The sequence below is a fragment of the Siphateles boraxobius genome, unplaced genomic scaffold (genome assembly GCF_051911475.1).
Source record: "Siphateles boraxobius isolate OS27281-9 unplaced genomic scaffold, OSU_SipBor_1 5, whole genome shotgun sequence".
Taxonomy (NCBI): Eukaryota; Metazoa; Chordata; class Actinopteri; order Cypriniformes; family Leuciscidae; genus Siphateles; species Siphateles boraxobius.
Window position 1 is genome coordinate 35,058,372 of NW_027509141.1, and position 27,922 is coordinate 35,086,293.

The window sequence follows — 27,922 nt, forward strand, 5'->3', positions numbered from 1 at the left end:
TTGTAAAATACAGGTTTAAGATGCACGTACTCACTATTCTCTATTCTGAGCTGAGCACCTGAATGTCAAGCGCATATGTAGGCTACTTGTACATTTTATTTAATTTTCTAGTTCGTAGTTTGAATTTTGCTCTATTTTTTTACTTGTATGATTTCCACCTATAGTTATGCTAGTTTTATGCAGATTTTTGTTTGGATAAAAAAAGGAGGCAGAGCAGATGGAAGAAGGTAAGAAGTTTAACATGTCAAATTGTCATTTGCTTTTGATTGTTAACCCATATTATACATTCTGTAGGCTACTCTAAACAAAACTGTTTAGTTCTTTATCTGTAAACTTACCTAAAAGTGTCATGTATAGAATTAACTACGTGCCAGTAGTTTAACAGGCTTTTATTTCATGAAAACTTTGCTTGGCATGTTTTAATAAAACCTCATGAGCTTAAACTGAAACCAGACATGTTTAGACTGGCACTTAAAAAAAGAAAGAAAAACAACTGGAAATTTGATTTTACTGTTTAGATTTCCAAAAATCCGTTGTAATCCGGATAGTTTGATGTTTACATATTTTTGAGTGTACTAGATGATTTTTAAAACAAGAATCAAAACTTAAAATCAAAAAGTTAAGTGTTTTATTTTATTAAAATTAACTTTCAGAATTTTGAGTGTGAATCATCATTTTTATCCTATTTTTCAAAGCAAAGATCACAATAATAAAATTAAAAAATGATGTCATATTTTTTTCCTGACAGAAGTAAGAGCCGTTGTTCTGGGGTGGCAGAAATCTGACAAAGCCTCAGTGATAAACAGCATTTTAGGTGGTAAAGTTGAGTCTTACAAACACTTTGTGAAGTCTGTGAGGAAAGACGGTGAAGCGAATGGAAGGAAGATAACTCTGATTAACACTCCTTGCTGGTGGGAGAATTTTGGTTTGCAAGATTCCCCAGATGTTGTCAAACAGGAACTGGTTTGCAGTGTCTTCCTGTGTCCACCGGGACCTCATGTCTTTCTGCTGGTCATTAATCTCAGTTTGCCTTTCACTGAAGAAAACAGACTCAGCATTGAGAAGCACTTTAGTCTGTTTGGTGAGAGAATCTGGAGACACACTATAGTCCTCTTCACACGAGCCGATTCCCTGAAGGACAAATACAGTGATCAGCGCATGAAGAATGAAGATCTGCAGCAGATCATACAGAGATGTGGAGAAAAATATCACTTCTTTGATTTCGAAAACAAAAGTGCTGGAGTTCATGAACTGCTTATCAAGATTAATGATGTTGTGGCTGAAAACAATGGCAAGCATTTTGAAACACATGATGATATGCTCCTAGATATAAAGAGAAAGAGAAATGGAAATAAAGAAAGAGCAGAAGCAAGACAAAAAATGTTGCAGGATAAAAGACATATGCTGAAAGAAATGGGTAAGTATAAACCACATATATGCACACAAGTCAAAAGTTTGTCTATCTTAAAGGGACAATGTGTAGTTTTTTAGGTATTTTATTATCTAAAATCAATATATTTATTCATGAATATGTCCTCAATGGTGTACAATTATCCTCGTAAACGAAGAATTTGTTATCTTTATATACATGTGACGGGTAGGTCCACAGAGGCTTCCATACATAGACAGTAAAAGAAATGGACACAGCGACCCCCTTGATTTCAACTGAGAAAACTGAAGCCTGATTAAAGCACTCACTTCCTGATGGCTGAGCGACTGCGCAGGCTCAAACTGAGCATGACGACAGTCTGACAGTTGTACATCTTCTAGTAGCTGTGCCAAGACAAATCTGAATCACCTAATTCCTCAAAAACGTTGTTGAAATATTTTGTCCTGTTGCTTTCATGGACTCTCTATCTATGGGCTTCTCCCTTGACTTTATGCCTCTATGTCCCCCCGATTGCCTCATAGACAGTAAAAGATTGCCTGCGAGCTTCTCCTCCTGTCTATACGGTAATTTCTCTACTGTGCGACAGAGAGTCATGTGGTTATGACGCAATCGTTAGCCTATTTTTACAAAAACGGCTTCTACGGGGCCATAACGTTAGATACAAAGTAATGGAGCCTTTTATACATTGTCGTGTTTCTTTAGAATAAATAATGGACAAATTAAGTCTTTGGACGCCTCAGATGTAAAGTTAATTTAAGTTAATTTCAGACTTCTAATTTAGCACTACTTTTGTGCTGTTAACTCGGCCGTTGGGTGCCAAACGTGTAGCTACCGTGTGAAATGATGTGTTATAATGTTACGGCCCTTTAAAGGTACAGTTCACCCTAAAAAGAAAATGACGTCTCATTTGGTGTTGTTCTAATGTCGTTTTCCCTTCTTTCTTTTTTGGACCAGATTCTGAGAATTTTGTCCTGCTCGCGCTCGGTCATACAATAAAAAACATGGCGTGAATTAACTTTTCTCCCATTCATAAGCTGCGTCCAATAAACTTAAAAATGCCGCTTTCGGAGAATGCAATCCAAGGTCGGAAAGCATCAAGGCACGTCCTGATCCAATAAAGCTTCCCCTCGCTGCCTTTCATAGCCCAAAATACTGTGCTTTCCATTCTGTGACAATGGAGCTAAAAATCACCATGCACACTTTTTGTGTGCAAATATACGTTTTTCACCAACATTTTCCACTTCTGTCATTTGTAGTGAGAAATTATATTGTAGTAATTATGAATTAACTTATAAGTATAAGTAATAAGTAATTACAGTTAACGACCACTAAAAAAAAAGTACGTTCTATCTAGTATGAGTGTGTGTATGAATGAAATTCGGACGTATTGCATCCACGATGTTATCATAATCATGTGATCTACCAGCACCAGTTGCGTCGCTTCATTGTAATCCCACAACAAATCCTCTCCCGTGGCCTCAAATCGCATCCAATCAATGACATTGACACTGTAAATATGCAAATAAGGATGTTGACCCAGGGTTTAGGAATGTAGTGTGAAACAGAATACCCGAGATTAATTGTTAACCCTGGGTAAATTATGAGCAAACATGAAGCAAGACAATCCAGGATTCCGTTTACTGGAGTCTTCGAATGATCCGGGGTTAATTTTTTCAAGCGTAAAAAAACCCCGCCCCAAATATGTTTTACATAAATATTTTGAAATAAAAGCTCCTGCTAATGTGATGCAAATTAGTTTTTTTATACAATACATAGTGAATTGTGATTTCTTTTTTTTTCTTTTCTTTTTTTTGCAAAATATATTTCTTTGCATAACTTTTAATTTAAAATGTGTTATTTTAATTAATAAATAAAAATAAATAAATGGATGACATTACAAAGTGCTCATCATCATCATACATTCAAAATGAATACTAACATTTTTCTTAAACATCTAATAAAATTAAAACTTTTTTTAAAGTTCTAAAATAAAACTTAAACATGTAATAAAATTCTGAAAATCTAATTCAATTTTTTTTTTTTTTTTTTTTTTTTTATAGAAGAAGCTGTGGCTCCGCTCTCTAAACTGAGAATCGTGCTGCTGGGCTGGATTCTGTCTGGGAAGAGTGCAACCGCAAACACCATCTTCAATAACGAAATATTTCAGATAGAAGAAGCACAAACGGGCACAAATTATACAGGTGATGTAAATGGCAGGAAAATAACTGTGTTGGACACCCCAAGCTGGTGGAAGTATTTCTCCTCTAAATTCAACCCGAAGTTTCCTCAGGCTGCAATCCTGCAGAGCATCGGCCAATCACAACACATGCAATTCCCTCACGCCATGATCTTGGTGATTCCTATTGATACTTCATTCAAGAATGAACAGAGAAGAATCATTGCAGAGCATATGGCCAGTCTTGGAGAAGACGTCTGGAGACACACTCTAATACTGTTCACGTGGGGCGACAGGTTTCCAGACATATCAATCGAGCAGCACATCGAGAGTGAAGGTGAAGCGCTTCAGTGGCTGATTGAGAAATGCAGGAACAGATATCATGTGTTTGACAACACAGACACGAATCGAGCTCAAGTCACAGAGCTGCTCCAGAAGATCGATGCGATGGTGGCAGAAAACGGTCTGTTCAGTCTCAAGACTCAATGTGCTGCAGAAGAAAGCGTTCATGTGTCTGACACACAACACGACGAGGAAATAAGTCTGAACCCTGACCAGTTACTGAAATTAATGTACCAGGAGTTGAAAAACAGGCGTAAAGAGATGAAAACGAAGCTAGAAGAATTAGGGATGGATTTCAGTGGATGTATAGCCGACGACCATAGCATAGAACATCCTCCAAATGGTAAATTGGCAATTCTGTCTAATTTCCATAGACATATTATAGCAGCAAACAGCAAAAAACTATATAAATGTTATCTTAATGTTGCATTTGAGCACTTTTCTGTGTCATCTTCCTCTTCTAGTGTCGTATAATGATCAACTCAAGGAGAAGATAAGGAGAGAAGTAAGAAGATGGGAAGCAATTATAATGGATGGGATGTTGAACGTTCTGAATCCTGAAGCATCACATGGTGAGTTATTATAGATTTACATGATGAATCACATTGCTTAAAGGGGTCATATAATGCCATTTTTGTACAAGTTAATATGAATCTTTAGGGTCTAAATGAAAACTTTGTAATATACTTTTATTAAAAATTCTCATTAGTATTGTAAGAAAACACACATTTTACATGGTCAAAAACAGCTCTGTTTTCAGCATGCCGTTTCAGTGCATATGCCTTTAAATGATAATGAGCTTGCTGACTCCGCCCCTCTGTTCTTTGGGGCGTTTTGCACGCGGAGTGTTGCCTTGACAACAGTTGAGGGTATATTTTGCAACAAGAATGTTAGCGAGAGTCTCTGAGGACAGATCTATGCAACCGTATCAATCTGAACCGGAGTTGGACCCGGAACAAGATGACGCCCTGAAGAAGTTCGACAATTAAGGCTCGAACGGGACGTTTCTGAATGGTTGGTTAACGTAATGTCACTTTGATCTATTTTTGTAATTTATGTAAACGTGGGATTAAGGCCGTGTGTCCACCAAAGCGTTTTTAGCCAGCTGAAAACGCTAGACGCTCTGCTGAAAACGCCTAGCTGTCGGCGCTTGAGAGCGCTTTGGCAGCGTTGCGTTTTTTCAGTTGATACGATTCGTTGCTATGATACAGAATATCCGCAGAACAGTTTACTTGTAAATTAAAGCTTTAGGGTAAGTTCTGTCAGGAAGACTCAATCAGCGCGTCACGCCTTACCTATCTTCTAACCAATCAGGTGCTTACACTCACATTATATAAAATTGGTACTTACATTTGTCTGAGTTCGCAGATACTGTCGCTACCAGCTACCTCCATCCTCCCCAACCACCTTCAAGATGGTCCCTTCCCCTTCATCCTCCCCACCACCACCAGGATGGTCTCTTCCTTACCTCCGGGGGGGTCGGCTGCGCCCCTGCCTTCATCTTCAGGCAGGACATGCAGATTCGGCTACCCTCGCTTAAGGACGGGGCCTACGCCAAAGAACTTTATAAATTTACGCTTGCCGAGCTGTCAATAAATATACGCTTATTATTTAATCTATCTCCCGAGTCTTTCTGGTAGAACTGATTTCGTAGATTCTCATCTAGTAAATTTGTTTCATACTAAAAATTTATTTTTCATCCATTTTCGGTAGCTCTGCTGGTTTTCAACTCTCGGCGACCAGTAAAAAACGCCGAACGCTCAGCGCCTCGTTACGCTCATGGCGTTCTAAAAACGCGGCGCTCCCATTGAAAACAACTGGAAAAATACGCCAGCTGCGTGAAAAAACGCTTTGGTGGACACACGGCCTAAAGAATTATATTGAGAACGTTGTAACGTTACAGAGAAAACATGCCGCAATATACCCTGAGTGTAAGCATTAGCCGCATTCATCGTGAAGCGTGCAAGCGATTTGCAAAGATTAATAGTTAAAGGTTAATAAAACGTAACACTCACTTCTTCTGGAGGTGCAGCAGGAACACGAATAGTTGATACCGATTCTGTTTTCAGGACCAACTTCTTAGCAAAACCAGATTTACACTGACCCTTGTTTAGAAAGCAGTCTGGTGAGAAATGATTAGCGCTTACGTAGATCGTTGGGAATATTCCCGTCAAAAATAAAACTCAGCCACTGCGTCTTCAGCGGTTCGAATTTAGGAAGATCAAAATGACTGCTGTGTTTATTAATACAGCCAAGAACAGAACACCACAATCGCTTAGACGCCATTCTGCTGCAGTGTATCAACAATGGCAGACTACGATGACAGCTCGCTCAGGGCGGGTCTGTGTTGAAACGCTGCTGTCAATAGGTTGGTTTCACGTGACGTCACGCTGCTGCATCACGAGAGCGCGAAAATTCAGATGGAGGGCAGGAAGTGAAATAGCTGATGATCTACCATCAATGTTTTGTGTAGTTTACAGCTGCTCCAATCGTTCTAATCGAGAAAAGGGAAAGGGTTTTTATAGAGTACCAAAGATTGTCATTCATAAAGGTGAGAAATGAAAAAAGCTCACAGAACAACGCCGTAAAAAGTGGATTTTTAACGTAACGTTACGTCTGCGGTTTGGGAGGAGCAGAGTCTGTTAATGCCGTGTCTGCAGCGACGGTATGTTAGCCAGCCAACGTGGTTTTTTTGTGTCTGTGTTTATATAGCATTAGGTTGTCGTTCAGGGGATCAGTGGGAATAGGACATTAAATGATCAAGGTAAATTAGACTCAATACGGACTCTCCGTAACGGTTTCCTCCATAGACGTATTCTCCATGTTTACTTCCTGCCCTCCATCTGAAATCGCCCCGCCTTCCCGCGTCATCATAATCGTCATCATGATCACGTGACTGAAACCCAGCTGATAGGCTTGTTCGACTTGAACCGGCGCTGCAAAGTCCGATCGGTTTATGACATCAAAGTACCGCGAGAGCGATTAGAGAGCAGACGGCTCCTTATGCTTTTGAATCGCTCTCGCGGTACTTTGATGTCATCAACCGATCGGTCTTTGCAGCGCCGGTTCAAGTCGAACAAGCCTATTAGGCTTGTTCGACTTGAACCGGCGCTGCACAGACCGATCGGTTGATGACATCAAAGTACCGCGAGAGCGATTAGAGAGCAGACGGCTCCTTATGCTTTTGAATCGCTCTCGCGGTACTTTGATGTCATCAACCGATCGGTCTGCGCAGCGCCGGTTCAAGTCGAACAAGCCTTATTAACAATCGTGGGAGGGGCGTCCGTTTTATTGACGTCACAAAAACGAAAGGCTCAATTTGAGGCAGGGGAAAACATATACGGCTTGGATTAGTTTAATGCGGCTTGGACTTTGATATTACGTTCAATTCTAAGAAGAGTAATATAATGATTGCTAGAAACAGGGAGGAGAGTAAACTCTCATTTCCCTCTTTTTATCTGTCTGGTACTTTACTTAAAGTGTGTGATGAGGTCAAGTACTTAGGACACTATATAACTGATGACCTGTCTGATGATAGGGACATTCATAGACAGTATTGTATGCTCAAACTAATATGCTGAATCGCAAATTTAGTATGTGTTCACTTTTTGTGAAGACTACAATTTTAAAGGTTTTTTGTACGATGTACACTGCCCACTTGTGGCGGCGTTATAAAAAAAGCAGTATGCAGAAACTCAAGGTGGCATATAATGATGGTTTGAGGCTGCTGCTTAAATTGCCACTAGGGGGCAGTACGAGTCAAATGGACTCGGGAGTCTCATGTACAGATGTATGTGTAGACTAGCAGAGTCTCATAACAGCATCATCGCAACACTAGTGAACCCTGCATTGAGTGCAGTTAGGTTCACTTCGGGTTTGTGGAATCACTGGCGCTTTAGTCTATATGCCAATATTTTTTTATTTTATTTTTGTATTGTAGAATTTTGACTGTGTGGTCATTGTTTACAATTTTTTTGTTGTTTATTTTTTTGTTTTTTTTAATTATTTTTTTGTGTACTTTATTTTGTATGTATGTCCTGAATAAAGAATGATGATGATGATATAAGGAGATTAAAACAAAAACACTGGATGGATTTTTTATCATTATATGATGGTTGTGTACAGGCACTGCCAACACACATATCAGTACAATCAACTACAATAAAAGTGCATGTACCATTATATGACCCCTTTAAAGGAAAATATTTTCTTTATTTTTTTTGTTTAATCTGCCAAAATTCCTTCTCTGCCACTTATTTTTTTCATATTCATGACACTTACAGGTGAAATGATTCAAAGTAGAAATGTAATGGTGATGAGCTGGCTTCAGAAATGTGAGGAATACAGCACATCTAAAACATCAGGATATGAATCAAACTGAATCAAGCCCATAGATTAGAAGATCCACAGAATCCAGAGATGTCAGATAATGCATCCAAACTTCAAACAATGCAGTTTGCATTGGTTTAAAAATCGGATCTATTGGAGACGTCAAATATATTCCTTAGGCGTGCTAAAAGAGCACCGACACAGAACAATCAACTTGGTAAAATCTCACAATAAATCAAGTAGATGTGAAAAATATGATACACCAGTGTTTTGCCAAATGAGAAGTTTATCTATGTATCATCTTTTTACTCTTTTAATTCCTTTAAAACTGTATCATCTGTATATCTCTTTTAATTCCTTTTATAACTGTTGTACTTTTCCTTGCTTTTATTTTGTGATTATTGTAATTCCTTTCTGTGTAAAGCACTTTGAATTACCATAGTGTATGAAATGTGATATATTATGAATAAATTTGCCTTACCTAGGCTATTTTTAATATAATCTGATATTGTTGTATAATATCGAAATATGTAGGCTATATACTGTATATATATATATATATATATATATATATATATATATATATATATATATATATATATATATTACTTTATGTTATACATTTCATCATAATATAAAGTAATTACTGCTTATGTAAGCAAAGTATGGTTTTGATGTCTGTATAATAATGTATCATGCTAATGTAATTTTTTACATGATTGCATTTTATCAGAAAAATATATTTTTGATTTCACAATGACTGTTGTGTTTAGCCTAATGTACATCACATAAGGTTGGTTGTCAGTGACATCCTAAAACATTTTTGGACAAACAAAGCTATTGAATGGCCAAAGCACAGGATTCCTAGGACTAATACTGAATGTAACTAACAGTAGCCCAAGTAATCTGTTCTCCTGTGACATTTATTTTGAAAGTCGGTTAATTCCAAATTAACTCTGTTAGTTTGACAGGAAAATGCAACAAAGAAAATTACAAAGATGCAACAAAAATAATCGTTTACATGTAACGCATCGAATTCTGCGTGGCATGTAAGACTCTCTCTCTCTCTCTCTCTCTCTCTCTCTCTCTCTCTCTATATATATATATATATATATATATATAATCGTGGTGTGTGAGAAACACAGCGCTCTCAGTAAAGCGATCGCGAATCGTGCGCTTTCACACTAGAGTTTACAGTACGTCAAATACTTTTTGAAGAAACAAAAAGAAAACAGAATTGCACATATAACAGTGTTTATAGTCATAAAACCGCCTCTTAAAGTGCACATGATGAAGTTGGCTCACGCACTACACATGGATGAGAGTTTGGATGCTGGCTGTCTCGTGAAAGTCTTCTGGCCCAAGACGAACTGTGCCCTGCTCCGAGATGACCTGGTTCTGGTGGACAGGTACACTTCCATGAGCCTAAAATGCTGTTAATATGTCCCATTGTAACATAGTATGAAGAGTAAAGTTTGTATGTTTCGCATTTTTTTCTTTCAGCCCTGGAACTGACGTCACCACACAGATGGACAGCTGGATCGACAAGTTTACAACACTAATTCTGCTTTTTTATAAAGGTTTTTATTTGTTCAGGTTTCTGTTTTTGTGGTTCCGTATAAAATTGTACATGTAAATGTTCACATTTAATTAAGATCTGTATGACTACATGACTGCACAAGACACTTCTGAACCCACAACAGATACACTGGTTTTTGGACCAATTGAGACTCCAGTTCCCAGGAATTTGGCCTCCACCCCACTCACACCAATAAATGCTCCCGTATCGACTTCAAGTCCCACTTTCACATCAACTGGACCGGCTTTAGCCGATGCGCTGGCTATTTCTGCCCGAGCCATTGCTCCGACTTCAACCACACTGTATTGAACTCCAGCCGAGGCGTTGGGACCTTTGGTTTCGGCCTCGAACACACTGAATTCAGCTCGAGCTCGTCCAACTCCTGCTTCTGCATAGACTCCAGCCTTGGGAATCCTCTTTCCTGGTTTGTTTTCAAAAGCAGCTGCATATGTTCCAGCTCGAGCAAAGGTGACTTCTGTATAGGCATCTCCTGGTCTGTCAAATGTGTCAATCATGTCTATGACGCTGCCTACATCAGCATGAACTGATGCAAGATTTACATTTGGCTTTTTTGTAATAACCTTTTTGACTTTCCAGGTTTCCTTTTTTTAATAATTTCTTATTTATGTCACTTGAAATAGTCAAATTCTTTTTTCTATAAAGAATACCACATTCTTCATCTGCAAATAAAACAAATAAGCGTTAGTGCAGTGCAAATATATACAGAAATTTAGGGAAAAAACAGGTTTATATGAATCTATGCTATTTTATATTTAAATAATAGAACATTTTGAATGTGACAGGTTAGTTTTACTCCTGCAAGCTGTAAATTCTGTATTTGGTGTGAATTAGTCTGAGATTTGGTTTGCCTACAATCCTTCACACAACAGCACTAACTGTTCAAAATAACTCTTAAAAGAAACGAAGTGATCTTCTACATCTTCATAATATTTTAGTAATACTACATTTTACATAATATATTTTATATTTATTTGAAATATGACAACAATGAACCTCCATAATTGTCATAGTGTTTGGGAATATTCAGAAACACATAATATGTACAGCCTTAGTCAAACGGGCTGGCACGTATGGTCGGGTTGTGGAGAGGTTGTGAGAGATTGTGGTTAGGTCACATGTGAACTACGAGGAAGGAGCAACCTCAGCAGCAGGAGGGATGTAAAGGTCAGTAAGTTGGGCTGAGTTGAGTGGGGGACGGAGGGGGGGACTCTGGGACACCAGAGTCACTGTCGAGTCCTCTTGAGGTGTCGTGGGCTAGTCGATGAAACACTGAGGACGGTAGGTGCCCACTTGAAGACCCTAGAGATGTCCCCTACTCTGCTCAATCCAGAGGGTTGTCATGTTGATACACTGGGGAGACCGCACTGTGGTTGCAATGGCTGTGTGTGCAAATACACTGCAGCTATTAACACCAAACAGAAGGAGATTCACATCACCATTTGGAAAGAAGCGTAAATGGATGGAGAAGCATAGGTTACTGTAAAGCTACGTCTTAGTTGGTGCTTATCTTGGCGAAAGCCGAGTACAAATCAACATGAAGTTTTAACATCTACTCTCATGTAATGGAAATCATTACACTTATAGGCTACCACAGTTAGAAAATGAAACATTTTAGAAGTAGTGGGTGAGCGGGCACAACCTGACACTTTGACTTTCTCAGTTTGGGTAAATTCACTTGGTGTTCAGAGTATAATTTTTTTCCATTAATTTCACACATGTCTAGTACAATTATGTGGGTTTTGTTTCATTAATACAGTGTATAATTTTTTCTTGATTTACCCCAAAAGAATGAAAGCGGTATGTGACAACATGCCCCATAGGTGGTGGACACTGTAACAGGACCATATTACAGATTATAATGTTATCTGATCATCTAATAAAAAAAAATACAAGCAAACTAAATTATTTGGTCAATTATTAACAATTATTAACTTTTTCATTTTAAAATAATGGTATTTTTTTAATAATTAAAAATAAAGTATTTTTTAGTTTGACCACAAACACACCGCAAAATACATTTATACAGGATAGTCAAAACATGAACATTGACTTTATTCACCTTTTTCAGTGAAATGTTCAGTGATATCTTCCAAAGATTGTTTAATTTTGGCACAATTTTTTCTTTATATAGTGTTGATATGGCAAGTAAACCCGTTCTAACCCGAGTAACGCCACCTAACGTTTTGGAGCGTAATTTGCTTAGACACGAAACGGCCCACACGAAATGTCAAACTTTATACGTATGTTATAATGATACATTAAGGAACAGTACAATAAGCATTTTAAAACATTGATTTTGTGTAATATAATTGTCCGTTTCATTGTATTTTGAGAGTTACTTCCTGATCATGATGGTGAAAAATAACGCTTGAAACTTATGGGCATTTTAATGTATAACAGTTTAATTATTTTAGCTAAGCAGTTTATACATAAGTGTAGATTTATGAAGGTAAGACCTTTGTTTTTGGTTTTTATGAAGGAGTTAACTCTGTATAAGAAAGCTTTGAAAGATATAAAAACAAGACAAGCCTTGGAGGTTTGATACACAATTTGATAACTGATTAGACCTCTGTGATATTTTATGCTCTATTTATTTATTGTGTTTACAAAAAAATTTAATTTTTTGATTTTGGTAGGCCTATGTATTGTTAATATGAATTTGTAATGCCTGGTTTTGATTGTTTAATTAAAATGTTTTATATAAAATATACTTTATTTCACAAGAACATGTGCAGCATGCATTTTTCTTTATGTAAAACAATAATGTCAAAAATCTATAAAAGAGAGAGAAAATTCGGCATTGTTTAAAAGAAATAATAAAAATGTATACAACAAATGACAAATTCACCACTAGGCCCATTTTATCACAACAATCCTGTATAAATTTAACTTACTATGTATCAAATGAGGAACTCACTCTCTGGCCCATTTTGTCCTTACATTCTTGCAAAAATAACTACAATGCAATAATAATAATTCCGCCCCTCCCTCACTTCCGGTTCTGGCGCTGGGGTTCTGAAACTGGTGGTGCTGCGGGTCTGCAGCTGGATATCTCCGTCGTTCGGGAAACACACCCCTGCGCAGCTTCTCAAGAGCTGGCTGCACGAGCTTTGAAGACAACACAGCTGTTCCACGATTGGCGGATTCACCGCATGACAATGATCACGTTTGTTTCATTTTATTCTCACACCTTTAGTTCCACTTAAGCTCACAAATCAGTTTTTTATAACACTAAACACTCTTTTCATGTAGTCGCGATGTTATATTGTGTCATGTTTATAAAAATAAAACTGATTACAAAAACGTTGATTCTACTTCATTGATAGTAGCTGTAAGCTTATGTTGAACTTTATTATTGTTCAAACAGAAGCTGTATGAAGCAGTAGTCCTACATAAAGTATTGAATGAAAATGTCTCTGAAACATCTGTGTATTTTGCAAATATTGCATTATTTCACATCAGCTGTGGTAAAGTATGCAAACACCACGTGAGCGGTCACTGTCCGAATTCACGTCTCCGTTTGCAGCTCCTCCCGCCTGCACGCGGCAACTCTCACCGATCAGTTACATCCAGCCGCAGCCGATGTCGAACACACCTGAGCCCCTTTCACACAGCGCGTTGATCCCGGGAAATTGCCAGAACGTCTTCTGTGTGAACTCGAGCCGGGATTGATGCCGGGTTGGGGACCTATAACATTGCCGTGTTCAGTCCCGGATCGCGTGCTGTGTGAACAAATGCCGTAATTAATGAAGGTGGCGTAATGATGACGCTGAAGCCGGGATCGCTCGCCAGCATTTATGATCGAATCAGAGAAAAAAAATGCACAAGCCTGGTTTCTTGAGAGAGAAATCGCAGCTCACAAGCAAACTTAAGACGCAAGATTAAGGCCTACATGTCACATCGATGCCACCTGTCTTTACGGGATTTTTAGATGTGAACGCACTCTCTGATTCCAGAGAATCACTGGCAGTGTGAATGAACCAAAATCAAACAAACCCGGGTCACTTTATCCGTGTAGGCCTATTTCCCGGAATCTCTGTCTTCCCTTTTCCACCAAAGCATTTTGAGAGCCGGTTCGGAGCCGGTGCCTACTCGCGAACCAGTTCTTTGTGTTTCGAAAGCCAAGGTTGTACTAACTTTGAACCAAGTTTGAACCAGCACCAGTTCCGAACCAGTTCTTTTTTGGTGGAAAAGGGGTAGAAAGGGGCTTTTTTTACATTTACATTTAGTCATTTAGCAGACGCTTTTATCCAAAGTGACTTACATTTGAGGATTAAACCAAGCGAGTCATCGTGGAGGGGCAAAAACAACGCAAGAAGTGCTCAGAATACAAAGTTCAAACATTGCTCAGAGTAGCATAAACCAGACAAGCGAAGATTTCAAGAAAAACTTATTTTTATTTTTATTTTTTTTATGTTAAGTGCTCACGGAAGAGATGAGTTTTCAGTTGTCTTTTGAATGCTGTCAGGGATTCTGCATTACGGACGATGGTGGGTAGGTCATTCCACCAGCATGGAACCGTGAATGAGAATGTTCTGGAGAGTGATTTTGTGCCTCGCTGAGATGTTACCACGAGCCGTCGCTCATTGATCGATCGTAGGCTTCTGGTAGGGATGTAGACCCGTAGGAGCGAGTGAAAGTAGGAGGGAGCTGAGCCAGTGGTCAATCTGTAAGCAAGTGTCAACGCCTTGAACTTGATGCGAGCAGCGAGTGGTAGCCAATGCAGGGAGATGAACAGCGGAGTGACGTGGGCCTTTTTGGGCTCGTTGAAAACAATACGAGCAGCAGCATTCTGGATCATTTGTAAGGGTTTAGTTGCACATGATGGAAGTCCAGCCAGAAGAGCATTGCCATAATCAAGCCTAGAAATAACCAGGGCCTGGACAAGAAGTTGTGTTGCATGCTCAGTTAGGAAAGGCCTGATCTTCCTGATGTTGTGCATTGCAAACCTGCATGATCGAGCTGTCTTTGTAATGTGGTCTGTGAAGGTCAGCTGGTCATCAAAGATTACTCCAAGATTTCTGACCGACCTTGATGAGCTAGGGGTTCTGGAGGCTAGCTAGACCCTCCCTCCTCCTCATCCGCGCACTAAAATTGGATGATGTTTAAAAAAAGGGAAAAAAAAGAAATGCTGTTATTGTAAATTAGTAAGAAAAAATTGTATTCGACAACACCACCAGAAGAGAGAGACAGAGAGAGAGAGAGTTGTGTTCATGTCTTGATAAAGATTATATATTGTATTTGCATTTGGTTGTAGAGAAATACATGTGCTGAAGATCATTTTAGAAGATTTAAAAAGAAAAAAAGAAGATATTACAATTATGAAGACATTAGGGTCCGTGTACTTTTTTATCATTTCATTTCCTGTTTGGAATGGAATAATGAGAAATGAAAACCAGCTCTGATTGTGTCGTGCGCTGAAATACAGATTAACAGCATTCATAACCTATGACGTGATTCTGTGTTGTGATATCCAGGCAGTGGCGGTTCTAGACCATTTCAACTGGGGGGGGCCAAACTGGGGCCAGTTGTACTGTTAGAGGGGCCAGTTACATTTAGACCTTATTGTTGTCATATCATTTTCTGCACTGCAGGCATTAACAGGCAAAATACCATGTTTATAATCATTCAACAATGCATTTGCATTTCCATTATATTTTTACATTTGCATTACATATTCAGTATTAGTCACAGTAACTGTAATTGACATGATGTCCTTCTTTCTCTTCATTTTGGTGAGAACTATAGAGCAAAAGCAATGGGGACCAAGAAGCTTATTAATTAATTTACTGAAAATAACTGACTTGCTAGGTAACTATGTCTAACCGTTTACAGGGTTCCTGTACACTTTTTAAAGTCGAATTTAAGGCTTTTTAAGACCTGAAGAAATCAAAATTCATACCGTAGATTAGGGGTGTGCAATATTGACAAAAATATATCTCAATATTTTCAATGTTTTGTTGATAATTAGATGATATTTTACTGATTGTGTTTTTGTGCTGGTGACATGGCTGGTTTAGGCCTGTTGTTGACTCACAAAGATATTCATATTTTTTAATATTCTATGCAGTGGTCAGTTAAAAATTAATTTTTTATTAATTTAATTTGCCACCTCAAATTGATTTCCAGGGGCATTTTCACCTATATATGGACATTCTTTCTAAACTTATTTAGAGTTATGAATCACCTTTTATGTCAAATACTAACATTCAAATTATACAGTTATTATACTTATTTATACAATAATACTTAATTATACAATAATTATACAGTACCACTTACCAGTCAAATGAAATCATTCAATCAAAATCCATGTTTGCAGTGCAGTCTAGAGGTGACACAGAAGCGGCATTAATATATTTACACTCCATTTATAATTGCATAAATAAAGCTATGAGATTTTTTTAAAATCAATATTCAAATATGAAATGATTTCTAATTTTAATGTTCTAATTAAAGGGTACTTTAAATATGAAACTAAAACCGCCAGTAGGCGGCGGCAAGTCACGGTCTTAAAGGCACACTATGTAACAATTGCAACTTAATATAAAAGCTTCAAAGTAATTTTGGTGGTAAATAAACTCATAGTAGGACGAATCATCCTGGTAGTAAAGCTTGGGGGGGTCGTCGCTGGAAAAACCGGCTATGTAAGTTTGAGAGGAGCGCCCCCGACAAATCTCGCGAGAATCACGACTTGCTTTACGGCAACTACGTCACACACAACAACAACATATGAAGCACGCAGACACTTGCGCGCATTTCAGACGATGGAACGAGCAAAGAAAAAGCGGTCGGAAGAAAGTTTGAAAAGGAAAAGAGAATCGGACCGCGTGAGGAACCGGACAAGAGTCCCACTCGGTCGGGCATTTACTCGTTGGCGCGAGCTAAAAAGCAGCACTGGATGCAACAGCAATGCTGAACTGGCGATCTTGTTGATGGACTAGTAAGTAAATATCTTATTTGTAAACTTGTTTGCGTTCTATATTGTATGTTGTTGCGCTTGCTTGTAGTATGTCATTTTTTTACGATGCTGTTCATTCATCCATTGTTGATAATTAGACCAGTCCAATCATTTATCATGAGATTATCATGAGAACAGTTGTCAATATCTCACAAAGTTATCAGGACACAAATAAAGTTAAGCCTAGAAGGTTGTAAAAAGTGTAAACGAGCACAATTTGCAAACTATTATGATAAATTGCAATAATCATGTCTAATGACATCACAACGGCGAATGTTATGAAATAATGCGACGTACATTTAACTTTATTGATGTCATCTGGCATTTTGTAATGTTTACATTACAATCAACAAACACAAATGAAATTATACAGTAGTCCTAGACTATAGGCTATTTACTTGTGATTTAGCAGCAATCATGTAAAAACGTTATAAGCCAGCAAACGCGGTAGGCTACTTTATTATTATAAAGTAGTCTAACACTTGACATATAGTTATTATTATCCTTTTACCATCATCAGTAGTTCAGTAGACTATGCAGTCGCCTAATATTTTTATGAAATCGTGAAACATTACCTGGTCAATATCTTCCGAGTCTATCTGTGCCTGTTGCATGCCCGACGCTTCTATTTCCTACCGAACAGGTACCAGTTTGGGGGTGGGGTGGGGGGCATTTACGACAGTGCAAGTATTCCACAGCGACTCTAGGGGTCGCTGTTTGACAAAAACAGAATTCCTGCATAGTGTGCCTTTAATAACTGAGTTAAGGGATTGATTCATACAACGGATTTGTTCAAACGGCTGATTCATTCGGGAAAGGAGCAAGGGATTCCTTCAAAACGCGGATTTCAGTCAATAAATCATCGCTGTCTGTTGCATTGAGACTCTGCTACGGTTTCATTTTGAAAATCTAGTCGGCGAAATAAAGGGAAAACAAACAATATTGACAATATTGTGTCTAAAAAGTAACTCCCAATGTTCACTTATTGTTAATTTAACTGTTGTATAACATCAATATCACAGTTGCAATTGTGCACGGGAAAACGGCACTCTTGCTGATCTGATATTCTAATATAAGAACATAATATGATTAGCCTGGGAAAACCCAGACAACTTCCGGCAAATTTAGATTTGCTCTGAAAGTTAGGCCGTTTCTCAAAACCAAGAATGCAAAGAACGGACTTGTGTTCTTGGGGAGAACGCTCTTGCTAGTTGTTCTTGGAAGAATGAACTTACAAGGTAACAGCACACAGAAGGCTGCTGACAGTTTGAGGAGATGTGTTCTTGCTGGTATTGCGCTATACCCCCGCACAGCACCGTCTTCAGTACCCAAACATAACAAGAATTTTTGAGGATAACAGCCAGGTTTTTAGCATGACTGGCCGGTTGGCTCGCTAGCTACACCCGCGTGCACTTATGGAGATTCTTCACTACCGAAAATGTTTGAGCATATTTTGATTCGCCATACATTTTCGTAAAAATGGCAATATATGAAATCTACACAGTAGATTTCTTGCATCAAATGTTATCAGAAGTTAATTTAGTGATGAAATAGCATACGAAATTGTAGAAAAACGACTTACTGTTGTTCTGCCTTTCTGCTCCCTGCTCCTTCCTTGAATGCCGAAATGAATGCTGGGATATTTCTGCCGTCAAGTTCACACAAGTTACCAACCGATGCATCCTCGGTAAAATGGGCGTGTCAAGAACACTTCCGGGATTTTTAACCGTTCTTGCCAAAATGCAAACTTGTGTATTGAGACCATAGACATCATATAGATAGACGCCCTATCGGCCGCCATCTTAAACCGGTCACCCTTCCGCTCAGTGTAATCTGTTTGGCAGGTGCAATGAGCTGTCAGGGCATTTAATTAATCATATCTCACTGAATACCGAACTGATTTTCACGCGGGTACTTTTGCTGCAAAGGTCATACACGTAGCTACGATACAGGACACATTGAATATTTTACTCACAAAATACAAACAATAGTACGGTAATGTTAAATGTTAAATCTTACTTTGAAAAGTAATCCCCGAGTGATGGTCCGCCGATTTGAGCAGGAATATGCTGCACAGTGCTCTGGCATCTACTGCTGCTATGCAACGCAAATAGGAGTATGACCGGTTTAAGATGGCGGCCGCATTTCTTGCGCCACAGCGGCCAATGGGGCATCTAGTCTCTATATGATGTGTATGATTGAGACAGTACTTGGGCAGCGACTGATGACGTTTCACAAGTCGACAAGAACACAAGTACAGACAAGAACGCATATTGAGAAACGGCCTTAGTCTGTCAAAGAGCTCATTCAAGCCCATTTCCAATCCGCCGAAATCGAGGCACCAATCAGAAACGTCGGGGCGGGCTTTACACGATGACGACAGCGCTGGGATTTTGAAGCAGATTTTGTAGCCTAGATTACAAAGATGGATGCCGCCGTCGAACATCACTCGTTCGAATCAGCTATCACGTCTGTTTTACGCGATTTGAACGTTTCCTTTTAGTTAAAACCCGAGCAAAGAACAACACTCGCCGCTCTGCATACGTCATCTCCTTCATCGCTCTGATTGGGTTTAGGTCTATCCGCGACGTCCGTTGGTGACGCCCCTCTGGAAATGATTTGTCTATGACGCTTTGCCAGACCATAACTCAGTTACAACTGAGAATGGTCTGGTTTTAACCAGGCTATAATATGATATAAATATAAGACATAAACTAATTTGGGGAAATAGCCTACCTATGAACCGCACACAGCAGTGAAAGGACGATAGACAAATGCGATGTCAGCTCACAGTGCCTCGTATACAGTTAAAACATTGATTACAATATCATAATAGACAATACACATCGCACACCCGATACGCACATAAAGAATGAACTTGCAACTGAACTGACATGTACCAGCTTTCTCCTTCTCTCCTCTCTCGCGTGCAGGAGACAGACGTTATCCTGCCGCGATTCCCACGAATGTGACGCGAATTGTCACGTGAACAAGCAAATCCACAAAGATAGAATAATAAAAAAAATTATACGCATACAACGATAACAACGATAGCAAAAAAACAGTTTTGTAAAAATTATTTCACACTCCACATTTAGGGGGGCCAAGCTTGTTGTCACAGGGGCACGGCCCCCCTAGAACCGCCACTGTGGCTTCATAACTGTAAATGACCCAGTCATGTAAACATGTCAAATATCCAAGGGTTAACTCACTTTAAACTTTAAATAAAAGGAAAGCTTTAATGTTAACAGATTAAACTAAAAATGATTTAGCTGTCAGTTAAATCAAAGAAAATGTTCCGTCAGAACTTGTTGATGAGAAAAATAAGGTCTTTATCAGTATTGTACATGTTCTGTGAACCTGCTCTCATTTATTGCTATTAGGGAGAATGTAGGCTATTATTATTATTATTCTGCCTGTTATATAGATACAGCATCTGCTGGTTTTATGTTCATTTATTAGATTTATTTGGGGAATATATGAAAACGCAGTTCGGGTTTCAGGGAGTTCCTGTTTTCTTCCAATCAAATGATCCTTCCTCTTGTATCACCACATGACTGATCATACCTGATATTCTGGTTTCACGTTGTAAGATACAGGTTTAAGACGCACTGACTCATTAGACTCTTTTCTGAGCACCTGAATGTCAAGTGCATATTACGTGTTTTATTTTTATTTTTCTATTTCGTAGTTTAAATTTTTGCTCTAGTTTTTTACTTGTATGATTTCCACCCATAGTTCCTGCTAGTTTTATACAGATTTTTGTTCGGATAAAAAAGGAGGCAGAGCAGATGGAAGAAGGTAAGAAGTTTAACATGTCAAATTGTCATTTGCTTTTGATTTTTAACCCATATGCATTCTGTACTCTAAACAAAACTGTTTAGTTATTTATCTGTAAACTTACCTAAATGTGTCATGTATAGAATTAACTTCATGTCTCCGGAGCATTTATTTTCTAGTTTAACAGGTTTTTTTTTCATGAAAACTTTGCTTGGCATGTTTTAATGAAACCACATGAGCTTAAACTGAAACCAGACATGTTTAGACACGACTGGCAGTTTAAAAAAGAAAGAAAAACAACTGGAAATTTGATTTTACTGTTTAGAAGCATTTCCAAAAAATGTATTCGGATAGTTTAATGTTTTGTAACATATTTTTGAGAGTACTATTAATTTAAAACAAGAATCAAAACTCAAAATCAAAAAGTTAAGTTGTTTATTTTACTTCTAAAATTAAATTTTTGAATTTTGAGTGTGAATCATCATTTTGAAACTATTTTTCGAGACTATTTTCAGATTTTTCTATATTAAAATATCACAATAAAATAAAATAAAAATGATGTCATATTTTTTTTCTGACAGAAGTAAGAGCTGTTGTTCTGGGGTGGCAGAAATCTGACAAAGCCTCAGTGATAAACAGCATTTTAGGTGGTGAAGTTGCGTCTGACAAACACTTTGTGAAGTCTGTGAGGAAAGACGGTGAAGCGAATGGAAGGAAGATAACTCTGATTAACACTCCTTGCTGGTGGGAGAATTTTGGTTTGCAAGATTCCCCAGATGTTGTCAAACAGGAACTGGTTTGCAGTGTCTTCCTGTGTCCACCGGGACCTCATGTCTTTCTGCTGGTCATTAATCTCAGTTTGCCTTTCACTGAAGAAAACAGACTCAGCATTGAGAAGCACTTTAGTCTGTTTGGTGAGAGAATCTGGAAACACACTATAGTCCTCTTCACACGAGCCGATTCCCTGAAGGACAAATACAGTGATCAGCGCATGAAGAATGAAGATCTGCAGCAGATCATACAGAGATGTGGAGACAAATATCACTTCTTTGATTTCGAAAACAAAAGTGCTGGAGTTCATGAACTGCTTATCAAGATTAATGATGTTGTGGCAGAAAACAATGGCAAGCATTTTGAAACATATGATGACATGCTCCTAGAAAGAAAGAGAAAGAGAAATGAAAATAAAGAAAGAGCAGAAGCAAGACAAAAAATGTTGCAGGATAAAAGACATATGCTGAAAGAAATGGGTAAGTATAAACCACATATATGCACACAAGTCAAAAGTTTGGCTATATATGGGCTTTTAACTCTGCTTAAACCTGTGTTATTGTCGTTCTAAACCCCGGTTTTAACCCTGGGTAAACAAACTTCTAATTTAGCACCGCTTTTGTAATGTTAACCCGGCATTGTGGTGCCAAACGTGTACAGTGTGAAATGATGTGGTGTTATGATGTTACGGCCCTTTAAAGGTACAGTTCACCCTAAAAAGAAAATTACGTCTCATTTGGTGTTGTTCTAATGTCGTATTCCCTTTTTTTTTGGGACCAGATTCTGAGAATTTTGTCCTGCTGCTCGGTCATAGGCTACAATAAAAAACATGCCGTGAATCCACTTTTTCTCCCATTCATAAGCTGCTTTCAAAAAACTTAAAAATGCTGCTTTCGGAGGATGCAATCCAAGGTCGGAAAGTATCAAGGCACGTCCCAATCCAATGAAGCTTCACTTCACGTCTCCTGAGATTCCTTCCTCTGAACAATTTTTGAAGGCAGAATAGACGTTTCCCCTCACTGCCTTTCATATCCCAAAATCCTGTGCTTTCCATTCTGTGACAGTTAAGCTGTCTGAAAAAACATGGCATCTGAAAGATGCGGTTGGTAGTCAGTTTGTGTGCAAATATAAGTTTTTCACCAACGTTTTCCACTTCTGTCATTTCTAGTGAGAAATTACTATTGTAGTAGCTAATTATGAATTAACGTCAATAATTAATTACTTCACGACCATTAAACTAGATAGTACGTTCTGTCTAGTATGAGTGTGTGTATGAATGAAATTCGGACGTATTGCATCCGCGATCTTATCATTATCATGTGATCTACCAGCGCCAGTTGCGCCGCTTCATTGCAATTCCACAACAAATCCTCTCCCGTGGCCTCATGGTTAAGTGTCCATATGCTCACTTAAGAAGGTTATCCCGGTACTTTTACCAACTCTTTTTTGAGTAGGCTACTGTAGACATGCTTCTTTTGTCACATACTGTTTTTTGCTTACTATGTAGTACTAGTAGGGAAGTATGTGATTTCAGATGCAGCCATAGTAATATGAGTGTGTAGCATATAAACAATGGTCAAAGCAAAAGACAGTGTCATTCCTTTATAGTCCGAAGTCTGTTCAGTATAAACTTACAGACAGCAATAATATGAGGATGTGCAACGCTTCAGCCTTTATGTTAACAAATCGCATGCACTGTTCGAATTCGCCCAATCAATGACATTGACACGGTAAATATGCAATAAGGATGTTTACCCAGGGTTTAGGAATGCAGTGTGAAACAGAATACCCGGGATTAATTGTTAACCTTGGGTAAATTATGAGCAAACATGAAGCAAGATAATCCAGGATTTCGTTTACTGGAGTCTTTGTGTTAGGAAAACGGCAGTCTCAAGGGAATCCATTTGCAGCTTTATTTAGAGTAGTCAAACAGGCAGGGTTTAACGCGTGATTTTTTTCCCCAAACCACTTCAGCGGAAATCCCGCCCTGCAGCCGATTCTAAAGTTTTCATTGGTCATGTCAATCACTGTACTGATTGCCTACACCAAACACTGATCCCTAAACCTACCCGTCACTGTAACCTAAACCAATGAAATCGGCTGCAGGGCGGGATTTCCGCTGAAGTGGTTTGGGAAAAAAAATCACGCGGGTTTAACACCAGCAAACAGGGCAATGGAGAAAAGGCAGAGACAAACCAGATAACAAGCAATGGTCGGGGCAGGCGGCGAGAAGCAAGGTCCAGTAACAATCCAAGTCGAGGTAGGCAGAGAACGATCAGAAACGGGGTACACAGTCCAAGGTCAAGGCAATAAATAATGCACAGGGAGAAACGCTCAGAATTGACAGCCAGAAAAGTCAAGACTTCGCACCGGTGTGGTGCGTGGAAGTGGTTTATATGTGTGTGTGTGTGTGAATGAGATGCAGGTGTGTGTGTAATCAGTGCAGGTGTATGGTGTATGGTGTAATCAGTCCAGGGAGATGCATGCAGGGAAATGCGGAGGTGGTCTTGGGGGAGGGATGGAGGGCCAGGTCCGTGCAGGGGAACGGGACCAGGGCATTGCTATGGCGGACCTGGGTCGTGGAGCGTGGGCGGAGCAGGCTTTGCAGGCAACCAGGGCGGAGCAGGCAGTTCAGGGGACTGAGGTGGTTTAGACAGTTCAGGTGGCCAGGGTAGATCAGACAGTTCAGGGGACCAAGATGGACCAGACAGTTCAGGGGACCAAGGTGGACCAGAGAGTTCAGGTGGCCAGGGTGGACCAGATAGTTCAGGTGGCCAAGGTTGGTCAGACAGTTCAGGTGGCCAAGGTGACGCGGCCTCCATGGTCCCATCAGGGGACCTACTGCCTCGGTGGCGTCCATCTTGTCCGGAGACACTGGCTCGGTGGCGGCCATCTTGTCCGAAGACACTTGTTCGATGGACGTGACGTGAACAGTCTCTGGCTCGGCATACGTGACGTGGACAGTTTCTGACTCAGCTGGACTGACGTGAAGTGCAGGCTCGGCTGGACTGACGTGAAGTGAGGGCTCGGCTAGACTGACGTGAAGTGCAGGCTCGCCTGGACTGACGTGAAGTGCAGGCTCGGCTGGACTGACGTGAAGTGCAGGCTCGGCTGGACTGACGTGAAGTGAGGGCTCGGCTGGACTGACGTGAAGTGCCGGCTCGGCTGGACTGATGTGAAGTGCCGGCTCGGCTGGACTGACGTGAAGTGCAGGCTCGACTGGACTGACGTGAAGTGAGGGCTCGGCTGGACTGACGTGAAGTGCAGGCTCGGCTGGACTGACGTGAAGTGAGGGCTCGGCTGGACTGACGTGAAGTGAGGGCTCGGCTGGACTGACGTGAAGTGAGGGCTCGGCTGGACTGACGTGAAGTGCAGGCTCGGCTGGACTGACGTGAAGTGAGGGCTCGGCTGGACTGACGTGAAGTGCAGGCTCGGCTGGACTGACGTGAAGTGAGGGCTCGGCTGGACTGACGTGAAGTGAGGGCTCGGCTGGACTGACGTAAAGTGCCGGCTCGGCTGGACTGACGTGAAGTGCAGGCTCGGCTGGACTGACGTGAAGTGAGGGCTCGGCTGGACTGACGTGAAGTGCAAGCTCGGCTGGACTGACGTGAAGTGAGGGCTCGGCTGGACTGACGTAAAGTGCAGGCTCGGCTGGACTGACGTGAAGTGCAGGCTCGGCTGGACTGACGTGAAGTGAGGGCTCGGCTGGACTGACGTGAAGTGAGGGCTCGGCTGGACTGACGTGAAGTGCAGGCTAGGCTGGACTGACGTGAAGTGCAGGCTCGGCTGGACTGACGTGAAGTGCAGGCTCGGCTGGACTGACGTGAAGTGCCGGCTCAGCTGGACTGACGTGAAGTGCCGGCTCGGCTGGACTGATGTGAAGTGCAGGCTCGGCAGGACCGACGTGAAGAAACTCAGGCTTGGCAGGCACTGTGGGGTTGTGGGGCTCCTCATCCACCAAACCCACAGTAAGAGTTGAGCCGCTCAGTTGCAGGGCCAACTCAATATACAATTCTAAAGTAGAGGCAGTTAGTAGAGTTAGTAGAGGCATAGTTGAACCGAGCGGCTCAGATAGCCCCCCTCTAAAAAAACATCATGAGGCATACAGAGTCCATTAAAGTCAAATTTGCCAGTTCAATAAAGTCTCTCACACAGGGGCGGAGCCAGACGATGTAAACGAATGAGCCAGGGGTTAATTTTTTCAATCGTGAAAAGCCCTAAATATGTTTAACATAAATATTTTGAAATAAAAGCTTCTGCTAATGTGATTCAAATTAGTTTTGCATAACTTTTTATTAATAAATAAAAAAAATAATTTGATCAGTTGAAGCAAAGTGGTCATCATCATATATTCAAAATGAATACTAACATTTTGTTATTAAATCTAATAAAATTAAAACTTTTTTCTTTAACATCTTAAAAAAGTTCCAAAAAATGTAAAACATCTAATAAAATTGTAACTTTTTTTAAAGTTCTAAAATAAAACTTAAACATCTAATAAAATTCTGAAATTCTAATTCTATTTTTTTTTTTTTTTTTGAGAAGAAGCTGTGGCTCCGCTCTCTAAACTGAGAATCGTGCTGCTGGGCTGGATTCTGTCTGGGAAGAGTGCAACCGCAAACACCATCTTCAATAACGAAATATTTCAAATAAAAAAAACACAAATGGGCACAAATTATACAGGTGATGTAAATGGCAGGAAAATAACTGTGTTGGACACCCCAAGCTGGTGGAAGTATTTCTCCTCTAAATTCACCCCGGAGTTTGCTCAGGCTGCAATCCTGCAGAGCATCGGCCAATCACAACACATGCAATTCCCTCACGCCATGATCTTGGTGATTCCTATTGATACTTCATTCAAGAATGAACAGAGAAGAATCATTGCAGAGCATATGGCCAGTCTTGGAGAAGACGTCTGGAGACACACTCTAATACTGTTCACGTGGGGCGACAGGTTTCCAGACATATCAATCGAGCAGCACATCGAGAGTGAAGGTGAAGCGCTTCAGTGGCTGATTGAGAAATGCAGGAACAGATATCATGTGTTTAACAACAAAGACACGAATCGAGCTCAAGTCACAGAGCTGCTCCAGAAGATCGATGAGATGGTGGCAGAAAATGGTCTGTTCAGTCTCAAGACTCAATGTGCTGCAGAAGAAAGCGTTCATGTGTCTGACACACAACACGACGAGGAAATAAGTCTGAACCCTGACCAGTTACTGAAATTAATGTACCAGGAGTTGAAAAACAGGCGTAAAGAGATGAAAACGAAGCTAGAAGAATTAGGGATGGATTTCAGTGGATGTATAGCAGACGACCATAGCATAGAACAACCTCCACATGGTAAATTGGCAATTCTGTCTAATTTCCATAGACATATTATAGCAGCAAACAGCAAAAAACTATATAAATGTTATCTTAATGTTGCATTTGAGCACTTTTCTGTGTCATCTTCCTCTTCTAGTGTCGTATAATGATCAACTCAAGGAGAAGATAAGGAGAGAAGTAAGAAGATGGGAAGCAATTATAATGGATGGGATGTTGAACGTTCTGAATCCTGAAGCATCACATGGTGAGTTATTATAGATTTACATGATGAATCACATTGCTTAAAGGAAAATCTTTTCTTAAATTTTTTGTTTTGTTTAATAACCTGCCAAAATTCATTCTCTGCCACTTATTTTTTCATTTTCACGAATCATTACTCATACAGGTGAAATGATTCAAAGTACAAATGCATTGGTGATGAGCTGGCTTCAGAAATGTGAGGAATACAGTTCCTCTAAAGTTTCATCTAAAACATCAGGATATGAAACAAACTCAGAACCCAGAGATTAGAAGATCCACAGAATCCAGAGATGTCAGATAATCCAAAATTCAAACAATGCATGTGTTTTTCTAGTTATTAATATATTTGAGTTCCTAGAGCTCTTCCTTTCCGATTTTAGGGAAAAATAGGATCTATTGGAGACGTCAAATATATTCCTTAGGCGTGCTAAAAGAGCACCGACACAGAACAATCAACTTGGTAAAATCTCACAATAAATCAAGCAGATGTGAAAAATATGATACACCAGTGTTTTTCCAAATGATAAGTTTAACTATGTATCATCTTTTTACTCTTTTAATTCCTTTTATAACTGTTGTAATTTTCCTTGCTTTTATTTTGTGATTATTGTAATTTATTTTTGTGTAAAGCACTTTGAATTACCATAGTGTATGAAATGTGCTATATTATGAATAAACTTGCCTTGCCTAGGCTATTTTTAATTAATATCTGATATTGTTGTATAATATCGAAATATGTAGGCTATATATATATATATATTACTTTGTTATAAATTTCATCATAATATAAAGTAATTACTATTTATGTAAGCAAAGTATGGTTTTGATGTCTGTATAATGTTTCATATGTAACTTTTTACATGATTGCATTTTATCAAGTTAAAAATAAAGAAATTGTTGATATTTCACAATGACTGCTGTCTATGTTTAATGTAGGCTACATCAAATAAGGTTGGTTGTCAGTGACATCCTAATATTTTTTTTGTTTTGTTTTGACAAACAAAG

The 27,922-nt window shown here is 39.5% G+C and overlaps 1 protein-coding gene across 1 annotated transcript; it reads left to right on the forward strand.

Moving 5' to 3' along the window:
- The first annotated feature begins 2 nt into the window (after window positions 1-2).
- LOC143712071 (GTPase IMAP family member 8-like) lies at window positions 3-27,819 on the forward strand. The gene is made up of 10 exons (XM_077204289.1): window positions 3-227; window positions 749-1,417; window positions 3,451-4,251; window positions 4,373-4,480; window positions 8,192-8,281; window positions 20,537-20,599; window positions 21,160-21,828; window positions 25,892-26,692; window positions 26,814-26,921; window positions 27,063-27,819. The coding sequence occupies exons 1-10, from the start codon at window positions 218-220 to the stop codon at window positions 27,185-27,187; spliced, it is 3,444 nt and encodes a 1,147-aa protein (XP_077060404.1). The 5' UTR covers window positions 3-217; the 3' UTR covers window positions 27,188-27,819.
- The last annotated feature ends 103 nt before the right edge of the window (window positions 27,820-27,922 follow it).

What these genes read in the sequence shown, in the direction of transcription:
- LOC143712071 (XM_077204289.1), top strand. An exon ending in GAATCCTGAAGCATCACATG is followed by an intron (nt 4,481 to 8,191) that starts GTGAGTTATTAT and finishes TGACACTTACAG; the next exon opens with GTGAAATGATTCAAAGTAGA. An exon ending in TAAAACATCAGGATATGAAT is followed by an intron (nt 8,282 to 20,536) that starts CAAACTGAATCA and finishes TTCCACCCATAG; the next exon opens with TTCCTGCTAGTTTTATACAG.